The sequence below is a fragment of the Chiloscyllium punctatum genome, chromosome 2 (genome assembly GCF_047496795.1).
Source record: "Chiloscyllium punctatum isolate Juve2018m chromosome 2, sChiPun1.3, whole genome shotgun sequence".
In the NCBI taxonomy this organism is placed as follows: domain Eukaryota; kingdom Metazoa; phylum Chordata; class Chondrichthyes; order Orectolobiformes; family Hemiscylliidae; genus Chiloscyllium; species Chiloscyllium punctatum.
The window spans coordinates 95,048,836-95,072,830 of record NC_092740.1 but is presented as its reverse complement, the minus strand read 5'-3'; the positions used below and the strand labels follow the sequence as shown (position 1 = coordinate 95,072,830).

Genomic DNA, 23,995 nt, shown 5'->3' with positions numbered 1-23,995 from the left:
CAATATCTGGTCTCTCGATTAACAATTGAATGGTATTATCATGAGGCCAGCACCTCCCAGACTTCTGCACAATGTGACTAACTTGTGCAGGATGACACATCTCAGGTTTTGCCTTCATGTTATCAATGATCTTCTTGTTAAAACATGGATGACTTTTCACCTTTTTACAATTCATCTCCCTCTAAGGAGTGTACTTTGTTTGAGAGATAGTTAGCATCGCCACTGTACTCAACTGTCCTGCCCTTTAAGTTAATTTGCCCAGTTCATTCCAGGGCCAACTCCTTCCTCAGGCTGCTATAATAATCTTTGTCCAACAGTAAAATTCTCCTAAGTGACTGTCTTCACTCTTTCAATCTGAATTTGAAACTCTAGCACGTTGTAGTCATTCCTTCCAAGAGAATCATTAACTACAAGTCCATTTATCAGCCCTGCCTCATTATATAATACCAAATCTAAAGCACTCAGTTCTCTGGTTGCTCCATGACAATGTTTCTTAGAGCAACAATCTGTTGTACACTGATTGAATTGTTCTTCAAGGTTAATCTTGCCAAGTGTTCATCCAATCAATATGCATCTTCAAACCACCCATAATCACTCTTCTGCCTCTCTCAAACCCTCTTATTTCCTGGTTTATACTGCATACTACTTTGTAGGGGGTGGTGGAAATTACTGCTACCAAGGGGTTTCTTCTCTTGCTTTTCCATTTCTATCCAGACTCATTCATCATGTTGGCCCGTGTGTCATATCATTTCTTAATACAGCCTTGATGTCATTCTTAACCAGTAGAGCAGCTGCACCTCCTGCTCCTTCTTGTCAATCCTTTCAGAATACTGAGCACCTTTAGATATTTAACTCCCCAGTCCTGATCTTCCAGTAATCCCCATCAGGTCATACCTATTTGTCTCTGTACTGTCAGCTCATCAATGTATTCCAAACACTGTGTACATTTAGCTTTTAAATAAGTTCCACTGATTTGTTTTTCTCTCTTTTAATATTTTCTTGTGCATTACGCTTTCCACACACTCCATTTTATTTATTAATCCCTGATAATACTGAGCCTCATCTCTATCATTTACTCCAAATTACAAGTTACATTTTGAACTTTTATGATTTCTTCCCTCACCCTGGTCATTAGACTGGCCCTGCCTGTTTATCCTCTTAACCTCTACTACCTGCTCACTTTCTCACCTGTTGCTTTGGTTCCCAGCCTCCTGCATATTAGTTTAAATCCACCCGAGTACCACTATTAAACCTCTCCATCAGAATGTTAGTGCCCCTCCAGTTAAGATACAACTGGTCATTTTAGTAAAGATCCCTCCTGCCCTGGAAGAGATCCCAATGATCCCTAAATATGAAACCCAACCCCATGGACTAGCTCTTTAGCCATATTTTAAGCGATACTATTTTCCTATTCCTGCCTCGCTTCCACGTGGCATGGGGTCTAATCCAGGGATTACACCCATGAAGACCCTGATCTTCAACTCAGGGCCAGCTCCCTGAACTCTCCTTGCAGAACCTTGTCACGCTTCCTGCCTATATCATTGGTACCAATGTGTACTAGGGCCTCTGGCTGTTCACCCTTCCCCTTGGTATGTCTTGAACATACTTAGAGACACCATTGACCCTAGTACCAGTGACCTTTGCTTTCTCACCAAAGATACTGCCAGACCTACTGAGCCTTTACAGCAGTTTCATGTGATGATTGATTATTGTTCAAAATCTTTGCCACACAGATTTGAAAAAAAACTCTGAATTTAAATTCTCAGGAAATATCTAAATATTTGGTTGTCCAACAACCACAGTAAATGTCCAATTATTCCTTTTTCAGTCCATGAACATCAACTTCCTTTTTTCAAACCATGAACTAAAAAGATTTTTACATCTTTTTTCATTTCAGTCCAATTACAGGAGATTGTTCACACACACACACACAATGCATTACTTTGACAAAGAATACCAGTAACATTATAAATAATTAGAATGAATTGAAAAAAGAAATATTTACCGAAGGGAAGTTCTACGTTAAGGAGCCTAAATGTAAAAGGAAGATCCCAAGTACTTTCACGTCGAAGGACTGAGGAAAGAAATGGTGCAATCTGATGCAAAGATGATTTAGTAACAATCGACACACTAAAGAAGCAGGATTGGTCCCTGTTAATGTGAAATTGAAGGTCATAGACATATTAACCGTAATCTTTGGTATTTTGTGGGCCACGCTAAAAGAACTAAGCATTTTTTAAAATAAGGAAAAATGCAGTGTTGAATAAAGTCTAATAGAATAAATCAAAAATGGTCTCTGGATTTAATTAGCTTGATTGATTACATGTTGATTTTACCCTCGCAATTTTCTTGTAAATTTACCTTTAAATTTTTTCAACAGCTTAATTTCTAAGGGAAGATCAAGACATGAGTAGTCTGGTTGCATAAATTTCAGTTTACTTATTCGTGTTGGGAATTAACACAGCACTCTGTGGGATCGTGTTCAATAACAACAGAGATTGGTCAGTGGCTAAAATAGCCTCTTGACTGAGCATCCACAATAGCACAGTTTGAGGTGGCGAAGGATTCCAAAGTACAGCTTGCCAGTAGCCTCTCTTAGGACAGTTTTTACATCCATTAAAATTTTAGCATTATGGTGTCACATTGTTGTATCTATTGTTGTATCTAAACATCTGTCCTGAGGAAGCAGGAGATAGTTCAAGCACTTGCTAAATGCTGGCTGTTACTCCTGATGGGATTAGAATGTCTGTCTAGTCTGAGCTTGTACAATTAAGAGAGGTTTGTTTTTAAAGTTAGTTAAAAAAAAATACTAGACTTATATGATCTAAATAAGTGATAAATTATACATGTACTAAATAGAAGTATACAGGATACTAAAGTGAACTCCTGCAGCTGGGTTGTGAGGTTTTATTGACTATTGCAGGTTTTGACAGTTCTTGGGCATTCACTCATGCAGTTTCACAGAAGCGCTGTTTTGATAGCAAGTTTTTTTTAAAAGGGGATAGCTGCCCTATATAGCTGTACTTACAAAGTACAATTCCGTACATAAGTACAAGATGGTAGCTCCAGGTAGTGTGCCAGGAAATTTCAGACATAAAGGACAGCAGACTGTAGGAACTTGCTGATGGGGAAAATTGATGTTCTGCAATCCAGTCAGGTCCTGAGAGACTGTTGCTACGGGCTAATTAATATAATCATCTTTCTAAGTGAGTTATGGAGATGCAATGGCGGGGTGGCATTGTTCAGAGGAGGTTACAGTATTAACACTTATTCAAGGGTAGCCTTTGATACAGAAACAGGTTCAAACACTGCTTTTAGCGTGGGGTCGATAAGAATTGAAAGGTGTAAAGAAATATTAATGGGTCGGAAGGGACACTTAATTTAGTTTATCTAGTAAGACAACTGCAAAAATGCGGTTTTATGAATGTTTGAATGGAAACGCAGTATAGTAAACATAGAACGCTTGTGAGTGAGTTAGTAAAGAGAATCATAGAGGAATCAGAGTAATCCAAGATGGAGGATGGGAAAAAAATTGTGGCTGTAAAAGCTGTTCCTTTTTTGGAGGTATTTTTGGTGTTGGAGCTGATTTCCTCAAATTCCAGAAGCAGCAATTATGGTTTTATAAACAATTGCATTGGTTTGGAACTTTGGGGGAAAAAAATCAAAACAACAGCACTTTAAAAAAGAGAAGAGGACAGACAAAAGGCAGAGACCACATGGTCAGTGAAAGAAATCTACACTATTGTCTGACACAATGGTGAATCTGCACAGTTACTGCCTTTGATGCTTGAGTTCAAGTATTTTGGGACGTCAGAGTGCATCAAGGAAATTTAACAAACAGTGAAATTCATAGCTGACCTGGGAGGAACCTGTGTGGGAGAGCTCACAGCACAGGAACAGGTAAGTGCATACATTTTAAGTGTAACCTTGCTGTAAATCTACAGTAGTGAATAGGATTGGGTTTTTTTTATGTGTTTTAGGAAGATCTTTCTAATTTAATCTCGATTAAATTAAAAAAAAATATAACACAGGTGCTAAGTTATTCTGGAGCAATATTTTTTTAGAGCAATTAGACCATGCTATTTTCTAGGTCTGCAGATTGTGAAGGAGCAAAGAATACTTTTAGTAGAGTGATGTGCTCTTCCTGTCAGATGTCAGAGCTTAGGGAGAGTTTCCACGTTACTGATAATTATGTCTGCAGGAAGCATCTTTGGTCGCGAATCCTATTAAATCACATGGATCGGGTGAAGCTGCAGTTAGAGGTAATAAGGAATTTACAAGAGCTGGGGTATGATAGATGGCAGTTATAGAAAGTGAGGAAAACTGCAGATACTGTCAGGTAGCTGGGGCAGCTCCAAAAAAGGCACGAGAAGGAGGCAGGTAATACAGGAATCTCCTATGGCTATCCTCATCTCAAACAAGTATGCTGTTTTGGAAAATGTCGGGGATGATAGATTCTCAGGGGAATGTAAAAAGAACAACCAAGTTTCTGGTACTGAAAATGGCTTTAATATAATGAGGGGTACCTCAAGTTCCAAGTGATCGATTGTGATAGGGGACTCTCAAGTCAGAGGCACAGACAGGTATTTCTGCGGCTGGCAGTGAAAAATCAGAATGGTGTGTTGCCTCCCTAGTGCCAGGATCAAGGATATCTTGGAGAGGGTGCAGAACATATGCAATAGGAGAGGGATCAGCAAGAGGTTGTTGTACACATTTGAACTAATGACATAGGAAGGGAAAAGAATGAGATTTTGAAGGGAGAAAATAAAAAGTTTAACAAAAAAATTTAAAAAGGAGGTCCTCGAATGTAGTAATATCTAGATTACTCCCAGTGCAATGAGATAGTGCGGGCAGGAATAGGAGGATACACCAGATGATGTGTGGCTGAGGAGCTGGTACAGGGGAGAAGGGGTCACATTTTTGGATCATTGGAATCTCTTATGGGGTAGAATAGACCTATACAAGAAGGAAGATTGCATCTGAATTGGAAGGGGAATAATATACTGGCAGGGAGATTTGCGAGCGCTGCGTGGGAAGATTTAAACGAGTAAGATGAGGAAAGATCAAGCTGAAACTGGTACAATGGGAAAAGGAGTGAGTCAAACAGTCAGGGCAGGCAGGAACAAAGCAGAGAATAAGGAATGACTGATAATTAAACTGTATTTTTAGTAATTCAAGAGGCATATCAGGAAAGACAGATGAACTCAGGACATGGTTAGGAACATGGGACTGGAATATCATAGCAATTACAGAGATGTGGCTCAGGGATGGACAGGACTGGCCGCTTAATGTTCCAGCATATAAATGCTACAGGAAGGGTTAAAAAAAAAGGGTGGGATGGGCAAGAAAGAAGAAGGGGCAGTGGCGTTTTTGATAAGGGATAACATTACAGCTGTACTTGGGGAGGATATCCCTGGGAATACATCTAGAGAAGTTAGTTGTGTGGAACTGAGAATAAGAAAGGGATGATCCCTTTATTGGGATTGTATAGTCAGTGGGAAATTGAGAAACAAATTTTTAAGGCAACCTTAGTTATCTGTAAGAATAATAGGGTGATTTTAACTTTCCAAACATGGACTGGGATTTCCGTAGTGTTAAGGGTTTAGATGGAGAGGAATTTGTTAAGTGTGTACAAGAAAATTTTCTGATTCAGTATGCGGCTTACCTATTAGAGAAGGTAAACTTGACCTACTCTTGGAAAATAAGGCAGGGCAGGAGACTGATGTGTCAGTGGGGGAGCACTTTGGGGCCAGCAACCATAATTTTATTAGTTTTAAAATAGTGATGGAAAGGATAGATCAGATCAAAAGCGGAAGTTCTAAATTAGAGGAAGGCCAATTTTTATGATATTAGGCAAGAACTTTCAAAAAGGAGAAAGTGAGGACTGCAGATGCTGGAGATCAGAGCTGAAAATGTGTTGCTGGAAAAGCGCAGCAGGTCAGGCAGCATCCAAGGAGCAGGAGAATCGACGTTTCGGGCATGAGCCCTTCTTCAGGAATGAGGAGAGTGTGCCAAGCAGGCTAAGATAAAAGGTAGGGAGGAGGGACTTGGGGGAGGGGTGTTGGAAATGCAATAGGTGGAAGGAGGTTAAGGTGAGGGTGATAGGCCGGAGTGAGGGTGGGGGCGGAGAGGTCAGGAAGAAGATTGCAGGTTAGGAAGGTGGTGCTGATTCGAGGGTTGGGACTGAGATAAGGTTGGGGGGAGGGGAAAATGAGGAAACTGGAGAAATCTGAGTTCATCCCTTGTGGTTGGAGGGTTCCTAGGCGGAAGATGAGGCACTCTTCCTCCAGCCGTCATGTTGCTATGGTCTGGCAATGGAGGAGTCCAAGGACCTGAATGTCCTTGGTGGAGTGGGAGGGGGAGTTGAAGTTCCGCAGCTACACTGGCACCACCCCCCACCTTTTCCTCCGCTACATCAATGACTGTATCGGCGCTGCCTCATGCTCTCACGAGGAGGTTGAACAGTTCGTCCACTTTACCAACACCTTCCACCCCGGCCTCAAATTTACCTGGACCGTCTCAGACTGCTCCCTCCCTTTCCTAGACCCCTCCAGTTCTATCTCTGGCAACCGAATCAACACGGACATTTACTATAAACCGACCGACTCCCACAGCTACTTAGACTACACCTCCTCCCACCCTGCCCCCTGTAAAAACACCATCCCATATTCCCAAATCCTTTGTCTCCGCCGCATCTGCTCCCAGGAGGACCAGTTCCAATACCGAACAACCCAGATGGCCTCCTTCTTCAAAGACCGCAATTTCCCCCCAGACGTGATCCATGATGCTCTCCACCGCATCTCCTCCACTTCCTGCTCCTCTGCCCTTGAGCCCCGCCCCTCCAATCGCCACCAGGACAGAACCCCACTGGTCCTCACCTACCACCCCACCAACCTCCATATACATCATATCATCCGTCGTCCTTTCCACCACCTCCAAACGGACCCTACCACCAGGGATATGTTTCCCTCCCCTCCCCTATCAGCATTCTGAAAGGACCACTCCCTCCGTGACTCCCTTGTCAGGCCCACACCCCCCACCAACCCAACCTCCACTCCCGGCATCTTCCCCTGCAACCAGAAGAAATGCAAAACTTGCGCCCACACCTCCCTCCTTACTCCTCTCCAAGGCCCCAAGGGATCCTTCCATATCCACCACAAATCCACCTGCAGCTCCACACACATCATTTACTGCATCCGCTGCACCCGATGTGGCCTCCTCTATATTGGGGAGACAGGCCGCCTACTTGCAGAACGTTTCAGAGAACACCTCTGGGACACCCGGACCAACCAACCCAACCACCCTGTGGCTCAACACTTCAACTCCCCCTCCCACTCCACCAAGGACATGCAGGTCCTTGGACTCCATCGCCAGACCATAGCAACACGACGGCTGGAGGAAGAGCGCCTCATCTTCCGCCTAGGAACCCTCCAACCACAAGGGATGAACTCAGATTTCTCCAGTTTCCTCATTTCCCCTCCCCCCACCTGGTCTCAATCCCAACCCTCGAACTCAGCACCACCTTCCTAACCTGCAATCTTCTTCCTGACCTCTCCGCCCCCACCCCCACTCCAGTCTATCACCCTCACCTTAACCTCCTTCCACCTATCGCACTTCCAACGCCCCTCCCCCAAGTCCCTCCTCCCTACCTTTTATCTTAGCCTGCTTGGCACACTCTCCTCATTCCTGAAGAAGGGCTTATGCCCGAAACGTCGATTCTCCTGCTCCTTGGATGCTGCCTGAAGAACTTTGAAAAGTTCGGTGGGGGCTGATGTCAGAGTCATAGAGATGCACAGCTTGGAAACAGACCCTTCGGTCCAACTCGTCCATGTCGACCAGATATCCCAACCCAATCTAATCCCACTGCCAGCACCTGGCATATATCCCTCCAAACCTTTCCTATACATATACCTTTCCAGATGCCTTATATTTGCAGGTAAAGGGATGGCTGGAAATGGGAAGCCTTCAAAAATGCGTGGTGCGAACCAAGGATTGGCAAAGGAAATGGCCCATGTAGAAGGCACAGAGGGATGGATAGGGGAAGATGTTCTTGGTGGTGGGGTCTAATTGGAGTTGATGGAGATGTTTAAGGATGATACATTAGATGTAGAGACTGGTGGGGTGGTAGGTGAGGACAATGGGGACCTGACTTCATTATGTTTGAGGGGAGGGGTGGTTAGAGCAGTGGATTGTGGAATGGAGGTGGTGCGGTAGAGGGCTGTCTGGATGACAGGAGGAGGACAAACATGTTGTTCAAAATAGGTAGGTATCTGTGATGCTTGGGAGTGGAATGTCTCCTCATTTAAGCAGATGCAGCAGAGGAATTGGGAGAACGGGATGGAGTTCATGCAGGATACTGGGTTGAAGGAGGTGTAGTCCAGATAGTTATAGGAGACATCTTGAAAAATGTCCATATTACGGAGGTGATGGTGCTGGATGTTTTAAAATGCAAAAAAGTGGATAAATCCTCAGGACTTGAGCAGGTGCACCCTTGACCTCCGTGGGTAACTAGGGAAGTGATTGCTGGGCCCCTTGCTGAGATATTTGGATCATCGATAGTCACAGGTGAGGTGCCATAAGACTGGAGGTTGGCTACTGTGGTGCCATTTTTTAAGAAACGTAGTAAGGAAAAGCCAGGGAACTATAGACTGGCGAGCCTGAAATTGGTGGTGGGCAAGTTATTGGAGGAAATCCTGAGAGACAGGGTTTACATGTATTTGGAAAGGCAAAGAATGATTAAGGATAGTCAACATAGCTTTGTGCGTGGGAAATCATGTCTCACTAATTTGATTGAGTTTTTGAAGTAGTAATGAAGAGCACTGATGAGGGAAGAGCAATGGATGTGATCTATATGGATTTCAGTAAGGCTGGAGTGGCAGATGAAGTTTAACTTAGATTAATGGGAGGTGCTGCATTTTGGAAAGGTAAACAAGGGCAGGACGTATACAGTTAATGGCAGTTTCCTCGAGAATGTTGCTGAACCAAGAGACCGGAGTTGCAGGTTAATAGTTATTTAAAAGCAGAGTCGCAGTTGACAGGATAGTGAAGGCGGCATTGGTATGCTTGCCTTTATTGGTCAGTGCACCGTGTAAAGGAGTTTGGAGGTCATGTTGCAGCTGTACAGGATGTTGGTTAGGCCACTATTAGAATATTGGATGTAATTCTGGTCTCTCTGCTATAGGAAGGATGTTATGAAACTTGAAAGGGTTCAAAAAATATTTACAAGGATGTTGAAAGAGATGGAGGGTTTAGCCATAAGGAGAGGTTTAATAGGCTGGGGCTTTTTCCCCTGGAGTGTTCGAGGCTGAGGGGGTGACCTTATAGAGGTTTATAAAATCATGAGGGGCATGGATAGGGTGAATAGTCAAGGCCATTTTCCCAGGGTAGGGGAGTACCAAACTAGATGGCATAGGCATAAGGTGAGATTTGAAAAGGACCTAAGGGGCAACGTTTTCATACAGAGGGTGATGCGTATATGGAATGAGCTGCCAGAGGAAGTGGTGGAGGCTGGTACAATTACAACATTTAAAAGGCATCTAGCTGGGTATATAGATAGGAAGGGTTGAGAGGGATATGGGCCAAATGCTGGCAAATGGGACTAGATGAATTATGATATCTGGTTGGCATGAATGAGTTTGACTGAAGGGTCTGTTTCCACGCTGTAGACTTTGATAAGACTGTAGCATTTAGTGTCACATAGATGCATTCTGCCATTCTTCTGTTTTTACTCTGTATTGTGAAGTTTTCGTTTCTCTATCAACATATAGCACACCTGTATAGCAAAAGTGATGCGAGGAAAAACATTTGCATTTAATGCAAGTTTAGGATTGGAAATACCCTCAGGTCTTTCTGAGTGTGTGATGGAGGTAAGCTCATTCATAGCATTTAGAAAGGAACTAGATAGCTAGCTAAAAAGGAAAAAAAGTGTCCTATCAAGGGGAGAATGCAGGAGCATGATGCGAAGTTAGATGTCCATTTGGAGAGCCAGCACTGACAGAATGGGGCAAATAGTCTTTTGTGCTGTAGCAATTCTGCAATTCATTTTGAGAACCAATCCAGTAGAGAATCTTACAGATTTAGAAACCATTTCATTTCCTATTTTGAGCTGTTAACGTGCTCCTGTCATTGCGAATTATACAAAGTGCCAGGAGGAGGTATAAAAGTTTAACCATACTGATCAGTGTTTTAGTGAGACTGTTACTCACCTGAAAATAGAAACTCAACTATATGTATCATTGAAGAAAACTATCCAATTTACATAAATAATAACAGACAAACAAGAAGAAAAGCAGCACGTCGAGATAAAGTGCATTATCTAATTTACAGCAACTGCTTCAGAACTCCATAAACTCATTACAACAATTGTTCCCTATAGATACGGTACAGGATGAATTTTTGAAACATGTTGAGAGATATATTGCCATAATATCAGAGGTGTACAGCACAGAAACAGACCCTTAGATTGAACTCGTCCATGCCGACCAGATATCCTAAACTAATCTTCTCCCATTTGCCAGCACCCGGCCCATATCCCTCCAAACCCTTCCTATTCATGTACACATTCAGAAGTCTTTTAAATGTTATAAATGTACTAGCCTCCACTACTTCCCCGGCAGCTTATTCCATAAATGCACCACTCTCTACATGAAAAATGTTGCCCTTTAGGTCCCTTCTATATCTTTCCCCCCCTCACCCTAAACCTATGCCCTCTAGTTGTGCACTCCCTCACCCCAGGGAAATGCCATTGTCTATTCGTCCTATCCATGACCCGCATGGTTTTATAAACCTCCATAAGGTCACCCCTCAGCCTCTTAATGCTCCAGGAAAAACAGCCCCAGCCAATCAGCCTCTCCCTGAAGCTCAAACCCTTCCACCCTGGCACCATCCTTGTAAATCTTTTCTGAACCTGTCAAGTCTCACAACATTCTTCCATGCGGAGGGAGACCAGAATTGCACATTATATTCCAAAAAGTGGCCTAACCAATGTCCTGTACTGCTGCAATATGACCTCCTAACTCCTATACTCCAAGCACTGACCAATAAAGAAAAGCATATCAAATGCCATCTTCACTATCCTATCTACCTACGACTCCACTTTGAAAGTACTCAGAACCTGTACTCCAAGGTCTCTTTGTTCAGCAACACTCCCCATAACCTTACCATTACGTATACAAGCCCTGTCCTGATTTTCCTTTCCAAAATACAGCACCTCACATTTGTCTAAATGAAACTCCTCGACCCACTGGCCCCTCTGATCAGGACCCCATTGTACTCCGAGGTAACCTTCTTTGCTGTCTGTGCACCTCCAATTTTGGGGTTATCTGCAATTATACATCCAGTGTTCACATCCAAATCATTTATATAAATGACGGAAAGCTGTGGACTGAGCACCGATCCTCGTGGCACACCACTGGAAACAAGCATCCAGTCTGAAAGGCAACCCTCCACCACCACCACTCTGTCTTCTACCTTCGAGCCAGTTCTGTATCTAAATGGCTAGTTCGACATGTACTCCAGGAGGTCTAACCTTGCTAACCAGTCTACCATGAGGAACCTTGTCAAATGCCTGACTGAAATCCATACAGATCATGCGCACTACTCTGCCTCATCAATCCTCTGTTACTTCTTCAGAAAAAAACTCAAATAAGTTAGTGAGACATTATTTCCTATGCACAAAGCCATGTTGACTATCCCTGATCAGTCCTTGCCTTTTCAAATACATGAAAATCGAGTCCATCAGGATTCCCTCCAACAACGTGTCCACCACCGATGTCAGGCTCACCAGTCTATAGTTCCCTGACTTGTTATTACCACTTTTCTTAAATAGGGGCACTACATTACCCAACCTCTAGTCTTTCTGCACCATACCTGTGACTATTGAGGTTATAAATATGTCAGCAAGGGTCCCAAAAATCACTTCCCTAGCTTTCCACAGAGTTCAAGGGTACACCTGATCAGGTCCTGGGGATTTATCTGCCTCTATGCATTTTAAAACATCTAGAACGTACTCCTCTGTAATATGGACATTTTTCAAGATGCCACTATTTATTTCCCCACATTCTCCACATTTCCCCACATAGACGGTTTTGTGGGGGCGAGAGAGACTCACGTTTGGTATGTTGCCTCCCAGGTGCAAGGGTACGTGACGCCTCTCATTGTGTTTTCTGGGTCCTTAAGGGGGAGGGGGAGGGGGAGCAGCCCGAAGTAGTGGTCCACATTGGCACCAATGACATAGGTAGGAAGAGGGCTGAGGATGTTAGGCAGGCTTTCAGGGAGCTAGGTTGGAAGCTCAGAGTTAGAACAAACAGAGATGTTGTCTCTGGTTTGTTACCCATGCCATGTGATAGAGAGTCGAGGAATAGGGAGAGAGAACAGTTAAATGCGTGGCTACAGGGATGGTGCAGGAGGGAGGGATTCCGGTATCTGGATAACTGGGGTTCTTTCTGGGGAAGGTGGGACCTCTATAAACAGGATGGTCTACACCTGAACCTGAGGGGCACCAGTATCCTTGGGGGGAGGTTTGCTAGTGCTCTTTGGGGGGGTTTAAACTAACTCTGCAGGGGCATGGGAACCTAGACTGTAGCTTTAGGGTGCAGGACCTGGAGTGTAGGGAGGTTAGGAACATGGCATCAATCTCAAAGGAGGGTGCTTATAAACAGGAAAGTGGCTTGAAGTGTGTATACTTCAATGCAAGAAGTATACGAAATAAGGTAGGTGAACTTGCAGTGTGGGTTGGTACCTGGGATTTCAATGTTGTGGCTATTACGGAGACATGGGTAGAACAGGGACTGGATTGGTTGTTGCAGGTTCCATGGTTTAAATGTTTTAGTAGGGTCAGAGGGGCAAAAGAGGGGGAGGTGTGGCATTGCTTGTCAAAGATAGTATTACAGCGGTGGAAAGGACGATGGATGAAGACGTGCCATCTGAGGTAGCTTGGGCTGAGGTTAGAAAAAGGAAAGGTGAGGTCACCCTGTTAGGAGTTTTCTATAGGCCTCCTAATAGTCCTAGAGACGTAGAAGAAAGGATTGCGAGGATGATTCAGGAGAAGAGTGAAAGTAATAGGGTGATTGTTATGGGGGTCTTTAACTTTCCAGATATTGACTGGGAAAGCTATAGCTCGAGTATGTTAGATGGGTCGGTGTTTGTCCAATGTGTGCAGCAGGGTTTCCTGACACAATATGTAGATAGGCCAACAAGAGGTGAGGCCATACTGGATTTGGTTCTGGGTAATGAACCAGGCCAGGTGTTAGAATTGGAGGTAGGTGAGCACTTTGGGGACAGTGACCACAATTCGGTGACTTTTATTCAAGTGATGGAGAGGGATAAGTGTGCACTGCAGGGCAAGACTTATAGCTGGGGGCAGGGAAATTATGATGCGGTGAGGCATGACTTAGGATGCATGACTTGGAAAAGTAGGCTTCAAGGGAAGGGCGCAATTGATATGTGGAGCTTGTTCAAGGAGCAACTATTGAGTGTCCTTGATAAGTATGTACCTGTCAGGCAGGGAGGAAAGGGTCGTGTGAGGGAGCCATGGTTTAATAAGGAATTGGAATCCCTTGTTAAAGGGAAAAGGGCAGCCTATGTAAAGATGAGGCGTGAAGGTTCAGTTGGGGCGATTGAGAGTTATAAGGTAGCCAGGAAGGATCTATAGAGAGAGCTAAGAGCAGCAAGGAGGGGACATGAAAGGTCCTGGTTGGTAGGATAAGGGAAAACCCAAAGGCTTTCTATAGGTATGTCAGGAATAAAAGAATGACTAGGGTAGGAATAGGTCCAGTGAAGGATAGTAGTGGGAAGTTGTGTGTGGAGGCTGAAGAGATTGGGGAGACACTGAATGAATACTTTTCGTCAGTATTCACTCAGGAACAGGACATTGTTGCCGATGTGAATATTGAGTCACAATTAATTAGAATGGATGGCTTTAAGGTATGTAGGGAAGAGGTGTTGGAAATTCTGGAAAGGGTGAAAATAAATAAGTCCCCTGGGCCTGATGGCATTTATCCTAGGATTCTCTGGGAAGCAAGGGAGGAGATTGCAGAGCCATTGGCCTTGATTTTTATGTCCTCATTGTCTACAGGAATAGTGCCAGAAGACTGGAGGATAGCAAGTGTGGTTCCCTTGTTCGAGTAGGGATAACCCTAGTAACTATAGGCTGGTGAGTCTCACTTCTGCTGTGGGCAAAGTCTTAGAGAGAATTGTAAGGGATAGGATTTATGAACATCTGGATAGGAATAATGTGATCAAGGATAGTCAGCATGGTTTTGTGAAGGGCAGGTCATGCCTCACAAACCTTATTGAATTCTTTGAGAAGGTGACCAAGGAGGTGGATGAGGGTAAAGCGGTAGGTGTGGTGTATATGGATTTTAGTAAGGCGTTTGATAAGGTTCCCCATGGTAGGCTACTGCAAAAAATACAGAGGTATGGCATTGAGGGGGAGTTGGAGATTTGGATTAGGAATTGGCTGGCTGGAAGACGACAGATGGTAAAGGTTCATCTTGGAGTGCAGTTACTAGCGGTGTTCCGCAAGGATCTGTTTTGTGACCATTGCTGTTTGTCATTTTTATAAATGACCTGGAGGAGGGGCTAGAAGGTTGGGTGAGCAAGTTTGCGGATGATACGAAAGTCGGTGGAGTTGTTGACAGTGAGGAAGGATGTGGCAGGTTACAGCTGGATATAGATAAGCTGCAGAGCTGGGCAGAAAGGTGGCAAATGGAGTTCAATGTAGGTAAGTGTGAAGTGATTCACTTTGGTAAGAGTAACAAGAAGATGGGGTACTGGGCTAATTGTCGGATACTTGGTAGTGTGGATGAGCAGAGGGATCTTGGTGTCCATGTACACAGATCTCTGAAAGTTGCCACCCAGGTAAATAGTGCTGTGAAGAAGGCAAATGGCATCCTGGCTTTTATTGGTAGAGGAATTGAGTTCCGGAGTCCTGAGGTCATGTTGCAGTTGTATAAGACTCTGGTGCGGCCTCATCTGGAGTATTGTGTGCAGTTTTGGTCGCCATACTATAGGAAGGATGTGGAGGCACTGGAACGGGTGCAGAGGAGGTTTACCAGGATGTTGCCTGGTATGGTAGGAAGATCATATGAGGAAAGGCTGAGGCACTTGGGGCTGTTTTCACTGGAGAAAAGAAGGTTTGGGGTGACTTGATAGAGGTGTACAAGATGATTAGGGGTTTAGATAGGGTTGACCATGAGAACCTTTTTCCACGTATGGAGTCAGCTATTACAAGGGGCCATAGATTTAAATTAAGGGGTGGTAGGTATAGGACAGATGTTAGGGGTAGATTCTTTACTCAGCGAGTCGTGAGTTCATGGAATGCCCTGCCCGTTGCAGTGGTGGACTCTCCCTCTTTATGGGCATTTAAATGGGCATTGGATAGGCATATGGAGGATAGTGGGCTAGTGTAGGTTAGGTGGGCTTGGATCGACGCAACATCGAGGGCCAAAGGGCCTGTACTGCGCTGTATTTTTCTATGTTCTATTTTCTATCTTCCATGTCCTCCTTCACAGTAAACATGAATGCAAAACATCTCCTGGTGTTCCACACATAGGCTGCCTTGCTGATCATTCTTTCCCTAGTTATCCTTTTGTCATGAATGTATTTACAAAATCCCTTTGGATTATCCTTAACTCTATTTGCTGAAGCTATCTCACGTCCCTTTTTTGCTCTCCTGTCTTCTCTCTTGTGTATACTCCTACTGCTTTTATACTCCAAGGATTCATTCAATCTCTGCTGTCTATACCTGACATATGCCTCCCTTTTTTCTTAATTAAAATCTCAAATTCTCTAGTTGTCCACCATTCCCTGCACCTACCAGCCTTGCTTTTCACTATAACAGAAATGTACTGTCTCTACGCTCTCGATATCTCATTTTTGAAGGTTTCCCATTTTCCAGCCATCCCTTTACCTGCAAACATCCACCCTCAAACAACTTTTGAAAGTTCTTTTGAAAGCCTAATACCATCAAAATTAGCCTTCCTCCAATATAGAACTTTAACTTTTAGATCTGGCCTATCCCTTTCCATCACTATTTTAAAACTAATGGAATTATGGTCACTGGCTCCAAAGTGTCCCCCCACTGACACCTCAGTCACCTGCCCTGCCTTACCTCCCAAGAGTAGGTCAAGTTTTGCACCTTCTCTGCTTGGTATATACACATACTGAATCAGAAAATCTTCTTTTTCACACTTATACCCCTCTCCATCTAAACCCTTAACACGATGGCAATCCCAGTTTATGTCTAGAAAGTTAAAATCTCTTACCATAACCACCCTATTATTCTTAAAGACAACTGAGACCTCCTTAAATTTTCTCAATTTCCCACTGACTACTGGGGGTGTCTATAGTACAATCTCAAAAATGTGATCATCCCTTATTTCTCAGTTCCACCCCCAATGGCTAGCTCTCAAAAAGAAAGGAGGTAAATAAGATTCTACTTTATTGTGCATAAACAGAAAAATCAAGTTCTCTATAAAGGAAGCTGATTTTATTTCAGTTCTTTATAATCCATTTCCTTTTACTGAATTAACAAAGGAACTGAAATTATGGCAGGCAGATGCTCACAATGCAGACAGGTACTATTGAATGTTATTGATTACTTTTGTGGTTTAAAGTTAATTTTATTTACAGTGGTTTGTGAAGAAGGTTACAATTATCTTCCATTGCTAGTGTATATGCACTGAAAACAATATTTATAATGTTCGTAGGTTGCTTACAAAGTGGTCCAAAGCCAAATGGAAATTGCTGAATGTTTATTTGAAATATCACAACCTTAATGTATGTCAAGAAAACATACCTAGCAGAGTATGCCCAATGCTTCACATTTACTGCCCCTTCCTCTTGAGGTAAAGGAATAGGATCCTTCAGAACACACCAAGCTGATCCACAATTTGCACATTTTACATCAATTAGCTTAGACGAATTACAATTCACAGTGCATGGAAAATGCATTGGTCCACACAAGTGGAAAATGATTTCCAGCACACTTTCACACTGAAGGCAGACAACATAAAGACGCAAAGATTTACTTACAGTTCAAGAATAAGGATCACATCGGTTTTGTTCTCGTAAACATCATGCAGAGTTATGATGTTTGGATGCTGAATCTCCTTTAAGATGTTGACTTCTCTCTCGATATCTTCACGGCTTACTCCTCGGCGGCTCGACTTTGAGCGGCGTTTTTTGATAAACTTCGCTGCATATCCCATTCCAGAGCTTTTCTCTGTGCATTTTTTCACTATTGCAAATTGTCCACTGGAAATAAAAGTCGAGTTACAACGTGAAGGTAAATAAAACGGAAAGAACTATAAACACTGTGGATCAAATACATTTGCCAGCGAAACAAAATAACATGTCCTATGTAAAGCTGCACAAGCAATAAGAGTTTTAATTGGTTCAGGGAGATGCTCCAACCTTTGTGTCACTTAGGTTCTTCCTGGTCTTCTGCAGGTTAACAGTTCAAAAAGTGAACAATTATTTCTTAAACATCCCAACATTTTAGTAGTAGATGGCTGAGCAGGCAAAACCTACATTCACTGACTGACCTACTATTACAGCAATAAAGCTAGAGTATACTTGAAAATGCATGAGTTGCTTTAATCCTGTAAAATAGGTATGAAACCCCTTTTCTTAAATCTTCTCTCCTTACATTCTCTATATTCAGCTGGAAAAGCGGAGGGACAAAGTTCAAATCAACAATGTATTCAAACTCTTCCCTGATCTCATGATCTCCCACTCAGGTCCTGCCACTCATGTTAACACAAAAGGGTTTTGTAAAGACCAGTAGCTTATTTAAAACAAGTCATTTGCTTGAACTATAACACAGGCAATCAATAAACATCTCTGGAGGATGAGCTCTCTCACTCAGCGCTAGGACTGCTATTTCACCCAGATGAGGTGAGTTATGTGCAATGCAGGAAGGGCCAAATGATCAATTAAGTCAATATTTTGTGGTGATTGCATGTTTCAAATAATTAGACACAAAAGCAAAATACTGCAGAGGTGATGGAAATAAAACAAAACCACCCAAGCGGTCAGACAATACCTACAAGAACGATCAACCACTTTAAATTTTGGGAATGAAGTATCTGAAAAATGGGACATATTAGTGAAACTGGGCTAAAAAAAAGAAAAAAGGAGAGTAGGAGAAGTACAAAGGAGAAGTACAGCACAAAAGATAGCAAAGAAAATAGAATGATATATAAACTGCTTTGATCAAAGATAGAAGGTGGTTAAAGACAACAGAGGGAATCGTGATAGAAATAAAGGATACAAGACAAAACGTGAGAATAGTGCAAAAAGGCCAGGGCCCAGTTACATGAAAAACTGCTTGGAAACAAAGGAACTGCTCAACAGAAAAAGAGCAAGCCAATCAGACGGTACAAAGAGTATTGCAAGAATAACCGCAACTACATCTGCAGCAAGTGAACCTCCATTGCAACAAATGCAGCAGCAATGATTACCAGAAGAAATTTAACATGCATGTGAATGAATCAATACTAACTGCTTCCACTAGTGCTCTAGGGAGTCCCTTTCACTGAAATCTTGTTCCCCTGGATTAGTTTTGAATTTAGATCACCCCTTTCCAAGCAGAGGCAGCATTTCCAGATTCTACTCCTCGCAACAAGGTGAAATAACTGGTAGGAAAAAACTCACGAGTCAACACAGAGGGTCTAGCACAGGCTCCAACAGAGAACCCTCACCCCAGTCACTCATCTTCTCCCTCCTCCACCCAGAATGTTGCCACACATTTCACATCTGCCTCTCACATCATCAAAGCATCTATAAATTTGCAAAATGAAAGCCGAGAAAAGATTAAAGGGCAGTGGCAGCGTGAATACAAAACTGCTAAGGAATAGGCAGCATAAGAAACAGGCAAAAACATAAGACGCCTGGATATTCGGATTCTCCTATCTTTAATGACAAAATTAAATTTGGGCATGTTTATCAATTGGTGGTTAAAGATCTTATACTTTGATTTATTCTATGGAGAATCATTAATAGAATTATGCTTTTTGTGACATGCAACACAATGCTGCAAGGTATTGGGTATGAGAAAGATCAGTGTTTGGGTCCTTGCAACTCACTAGATTTGGACAGGTTAGGAGAATGGGCAAAGAAGTGGCACATGGAGTACAATGTAGGAAAATGTGAGATCATGCACTTTGGTAAGAACAACAGAGGCACGGATTATTTTCTCAATGGGGAGAAAGTTCAGAAGTCTGAAGTGCAAAGAGACTTGGGACTTCTCGTCCAAGATTCTCTCAAGGTAAACCTGCAGGTTGAATTGGTAGTTAAGGAGGCAAATGCAATGATGACATTTATTTTGTATTTTCTTCACCAAATTTAAAGGGCAGATATCAGCTATCTAAACTAGTGGAATTCCGTAGACGGAGATAACAGACAATAAGAAGAAAATTCTTTTGCCTCAGACAAGCTAGTTAATTGCCAAAACCTCCATTCATCACCTGAGCAAGGCAGCGTTATTGGTATTATAATGAGCTGATAATGATCCAACAGTGAGAAACAGAAAGTGACAAGGCCCTGCCCAAATTGAAGCATTGAGGTGGTGACATCCTAATGATTTGGAAATTGAAAATTAGGCACAAATCAACCAGTGAACAGCACAAATTTTGTGGCATAGAGAAAGTATTAGAAGGGATTTCAACATTAGAGATGTGACATAAATGTAATTAAACACCGCACGGCATTTCACAGAGACATTTTAAAATGATAGCAGTTGCACAGGAGTTATTAAGGTCAGGAGGCAAGTTTTAAGGAATTTTAAAAAAGGAAAGTGAGGATTAAAAAAGTGGAGAGATGTAGGATGGGTAGTCCACAGCTTGCAGCGTGGGCAACAGAAGGCATGGCTTCTAACAGTGGAGCAATGAAAATTAAGACATCTGGATTAGAGAAACACAGCATGTCAAGGCGGAGTGGCCTACAAAAACAGGTCACTCGACATTTTTCTTTAAATTTAAATAAAATTACATTTAAAGAACAATGTGGAGTGACTATTTTTGTAGCAATGTAACAATTAGGTGATGCAACAAGAATTGAAGGAGTTGTAGGAACAGAAAGCCAAAGGATGCTTCAAGGAAAAATCTTAATGCCCTGAGGTGGGTGCTGAAGAGACGAATCCCAATGGTACCAGGTACAAAGAACTTAAGTTTTCTGGACAGATTATAGAAGCCAGGGTTAAGATGAGATCTGGTAGAAGTTTTCAAAATCATGGAAGGCTTAAGTGAAGTAAATAAAGCCAAACTGTTCCCAGTGACAGAAGCTGGTCACTAGAAATCATAGATTTACGGTTGCTGTCCAAATCACCAAGGATGACATTTGCAGATTAAAACGCATTTCGAGAGAGAAGGGGAGAAAATAACCTAGAGCTTTGGCAAAGACCAGAAGAATGTGATTAATTGGAAAAGCTGCACCAAGGAGTTAGCATCCAGGTGACACAGGAATATCCTTCTATGATATCCAGTTCTACAATTTTCATTAAATTGCAAGTAGAATCCTTCACTTAGGTGTGGAATTATCAAAAATATTAAATAGAAATGATGACAAGATGCTAGTAGGAAGACGAGACGCTGCTGCCTGATTTTATGCTGGACTTCATCATCTTTGTCCTTGATATTTTGTTACAAAGAGTGCAGAAAAGTGACAATCCGACAAGCAGAAGGCATCTTAGGCTCACACTTGTGGGAAAAGCAATCATTTTGCAAATATGATTTGGAGAACTTTGGATCCAGACTTTTAGAGTTCCTTGTGCGCCCTCATCTATGCACTTTCCGCGTAGGTGACTTCTACTGCCTTCCGAAGATACACAAAGCCAATACACCAGGACGTTCCATCATATCAGGCAATATTCTGTGTGAGAACTTCTTTGGCTATGTCGAAGGCATCTTGAAACCCACTGTACAGGGGACCCCCAGCCTTTGTCATGACACTATAAATTTCTTACAGAAACTGAGCACCCATGGACTAGTTGAACCGGGAACATTCCTCATCACAATGGAAGTGTCAGCACTCTACACCAGCATCCCCCACAATGACAGTATTGCAGCAACAGCCTCAGTACTCAATACGAGCAAATACCATCTCTGAGCACCGTCCTAAAACTCATCCGCTTCATCCTTGATTGCAACGTCTTCACCTTTGACAACCAGTTCTTCATCCAGACACATGGAACAGCCATGGGGAGCAAATTTGCACGCCAATATGCTAATATATTCATGTACAGGTCCGAACAAGACGACTTCTCTACCCAGGGCCTCCAACCAACACTGTACACACTTCCCCCACTACGTACATACATACACACACCCACCATTGTGGTGTGAACTTGTACTTGTTAAATTACTTTTTACTTTGGTCAAAACCTCCAACCAACACTATTCCTTTTCTTCCTCTGGACCCATGAAGAGGAGTAACTGAAAAAACTGCAGAGTGATATCAACAAGTTTCATTCCACCATCAGACTCACCATGGACTCCTCTCTCCTATCGTGGACACATGCATCTCCATCAAGGATGGGCACCTCAGCACCACACTCCACCGCAAACCCACAGATAACCTCACAATGCTACACTTCTCCAGCTTCTACCTGAAACATTAAAACAGCCATCCCCTATGGAGAAGCCCTACGCATATACAGGATGTGTTCAGATGAGGAGGAACGTGACGGGCACTTGGAAGTACTCAGGAATGCCCTCATATGAACGGAGTACGATGCTCAACTCATCGACTCCCAGTTCCGATGTGCCATAGCGAGGAACCGTAATAACCTGCTCAGGAGACAGACATGAGCTGCAACCGACAGGGTACCCTTCATTGTTCAGTACTTCCCAGGAGCCAAAAAACTAAGCCATGTTCTTCGCAGCCTGTAACACATTATCAATGAGAATGAGCACTTCGCCAAGACGTTCCCCACACCTCCACTTCTTGTCTTTGAACAACCACCAAACCTCAAATACATCATTGTTTGGAGCAAACTGTCCTGCTTTTCAGGACAATACCATAAACCTTGTCACAGTAGATGCTGCAAGACGTGTCAGAATGTCGACATGGATACCGCCATTACACGTGGGGACACCTCCCACCATGTATGTGGCAGGTACTCATGCAACCCAGCCAACGTTGTCTACCTCATGAGGCATGGTACATTGGTGAGACCATGCAGATGCTACGGCAACACTGTACAACAATCACAGGACAGGGGTGTTCCCTCCCAGGTGGAGAACACTTCAGCAGTCCAGGACATTCGACCTCGGACTTTCGGGTGACCGCCCTCCAAGGCAGACTTTGGGACAGGCAACAACGAAACGTGGCTGAGTAGAGGCTGACAAGCAAGTTCAAGTACCCATGGGGATGGCCTCAATCTGGACCTTGCATTCATGTCACATTACAGGTGACCCCATTGCACTATACACACAGACAGACATATTCACACAGACCCTCTCTCATACGGTCACACACACACTTCCACACACATACCCTCTCACAGACTTATATCCCCCTACACTCTCACACAGACCACACAGAAACTCATAACCCCCTACAACCTCCCCCACCCCCGCCAACATACACACACACACCCACACGTACACATACACAGGTAAGTTTGTGGGGTGAATTTGTACTTGCAAAATTACAATTTTACTTCGCTCAAAAACTGCATGAATGCATGTAAGATTCTGTAAATCTTTTTTGTAGAAATAGAATCAGTCTGAACATTGGGACACAGGCAGACAGACCTTAACCTCACACCTTCATACATTATCTAAATTGACATGGAGAATGTAACTTGTTAGAAAAGTTTTGCGATTTTCATATGAAAGAACTGAAACCAACATTGTCATTCTAAAAGATAAGAGACTTAACAAACAATCCAGGTCTTTTTCAATAGATTATTTCAGTTACATCACACTGAAAACCTTTGCTATAAATTCTGTGTCTTACAACCTCACACTCCACAACCACCTGAAGGAGCAGCGCTCCGAAAGCTAGTGCTTCCAAATAAACCTGTTGGATTATAACCTGATGTTGTGTGACTTTTAACTTTGTACACCCCAGTCCAACACCGGTGTCTCCACATCTTAGCTGACAAAACACTGTTCATTAGAGTCATAGAGATGTACAGCATGGGAACAGGCCCTTCAGTCCAACTCGTCCATACCGACCAAATATCCTAACCTAATCTAGTCCCACTTGGCCCATATCCCTCTAAACCCTTCCTATTCATATACCCATCCAGATGCCTTTTAAATGCTGTAATTGCACCAGTCTCCACCACTTCCTCTGGCAGCTCATTCCATACATGCACCACCCTCTGTGTGAAAAGGTTGCCCCTTAGTTCCCTTTTAAATCTTTCCCCCCTCACCCTAAACCTATGCCCTCTAGTTCTAGACTCCCCCACCCCTTGTTTATTTACGTTATCCATGCCCCTCATGATTTTATAAACCTCTAGAAGGTCACCCCTCATCCTCCAACACTCCGGGGAAAATAGCCCTAGCCTACTCAGCCTCTCCCTATAGCTCAAACCCTCCAACTCTAGCAACATCCTTGTAAATCTTTTCTCAACCCTCTCATGTTTCACAACATCTTTCCAATAGGAGGGAGTCCAGAATTGTATGCAATATTCTAAAAGAGGCCTAACTAATGTCCTGTATAGCTGCAACATGACCTCCCAACACCTACACTCAATGTTTCAACCAATAAAGGAAAGCATACCAAACACCTTCTTCACTATCCTATCCACCTGCGCCTCTTCTTTCAAGGAACTATGAACCTGCACTCCAAGATCTCTTTGTTCAGCATCAGTCCCTAGGACCTTACTAGTAAGTGTATACATCCTGCTCTGATTTGCTTTCCCAAAACACAGTGCCTCGCATTTATCTAAATTAAACTCCATCTGCCACTCTTCGGCTTATTGGCCCGTCTGATCAAGATCCCATTGCACTCTGACATAACCTTCTTCATTGTCCACTACACC

The 23,995-nt window shown here is 43.1% G+C and overlaps 1 protein-coding gene across 5 annotated transcripts in view; it reads right to left on the bottom strand.

Annotated features, from left to right (window-relative positions):
• dapk1 (death-associated protein kinase 1) overlaps positions 1-23,995 on the bottom strand; it is a 258,303-nt gene that overhangs the window by 137,390 nt on the left and 96,918 nt on the right. For 4 of the 5 annotated variants that reach the window (XM_072585888.1, XM_072585882.1, XM_072585887.1 and 1 more), the window contains exon 3: positions 17,035-17,256. In XM_072585888.1, the coding sequence (XP_072441989.1) occupies positions 17,035-17,256 (222 nt within the window). Of the gene's footprint in view, positions 1-17,034; positions 17,257-23,995 lie in introns of those variants that run through there. The other variant, XM_072585897.1, reaches the window with a different exon arrangement.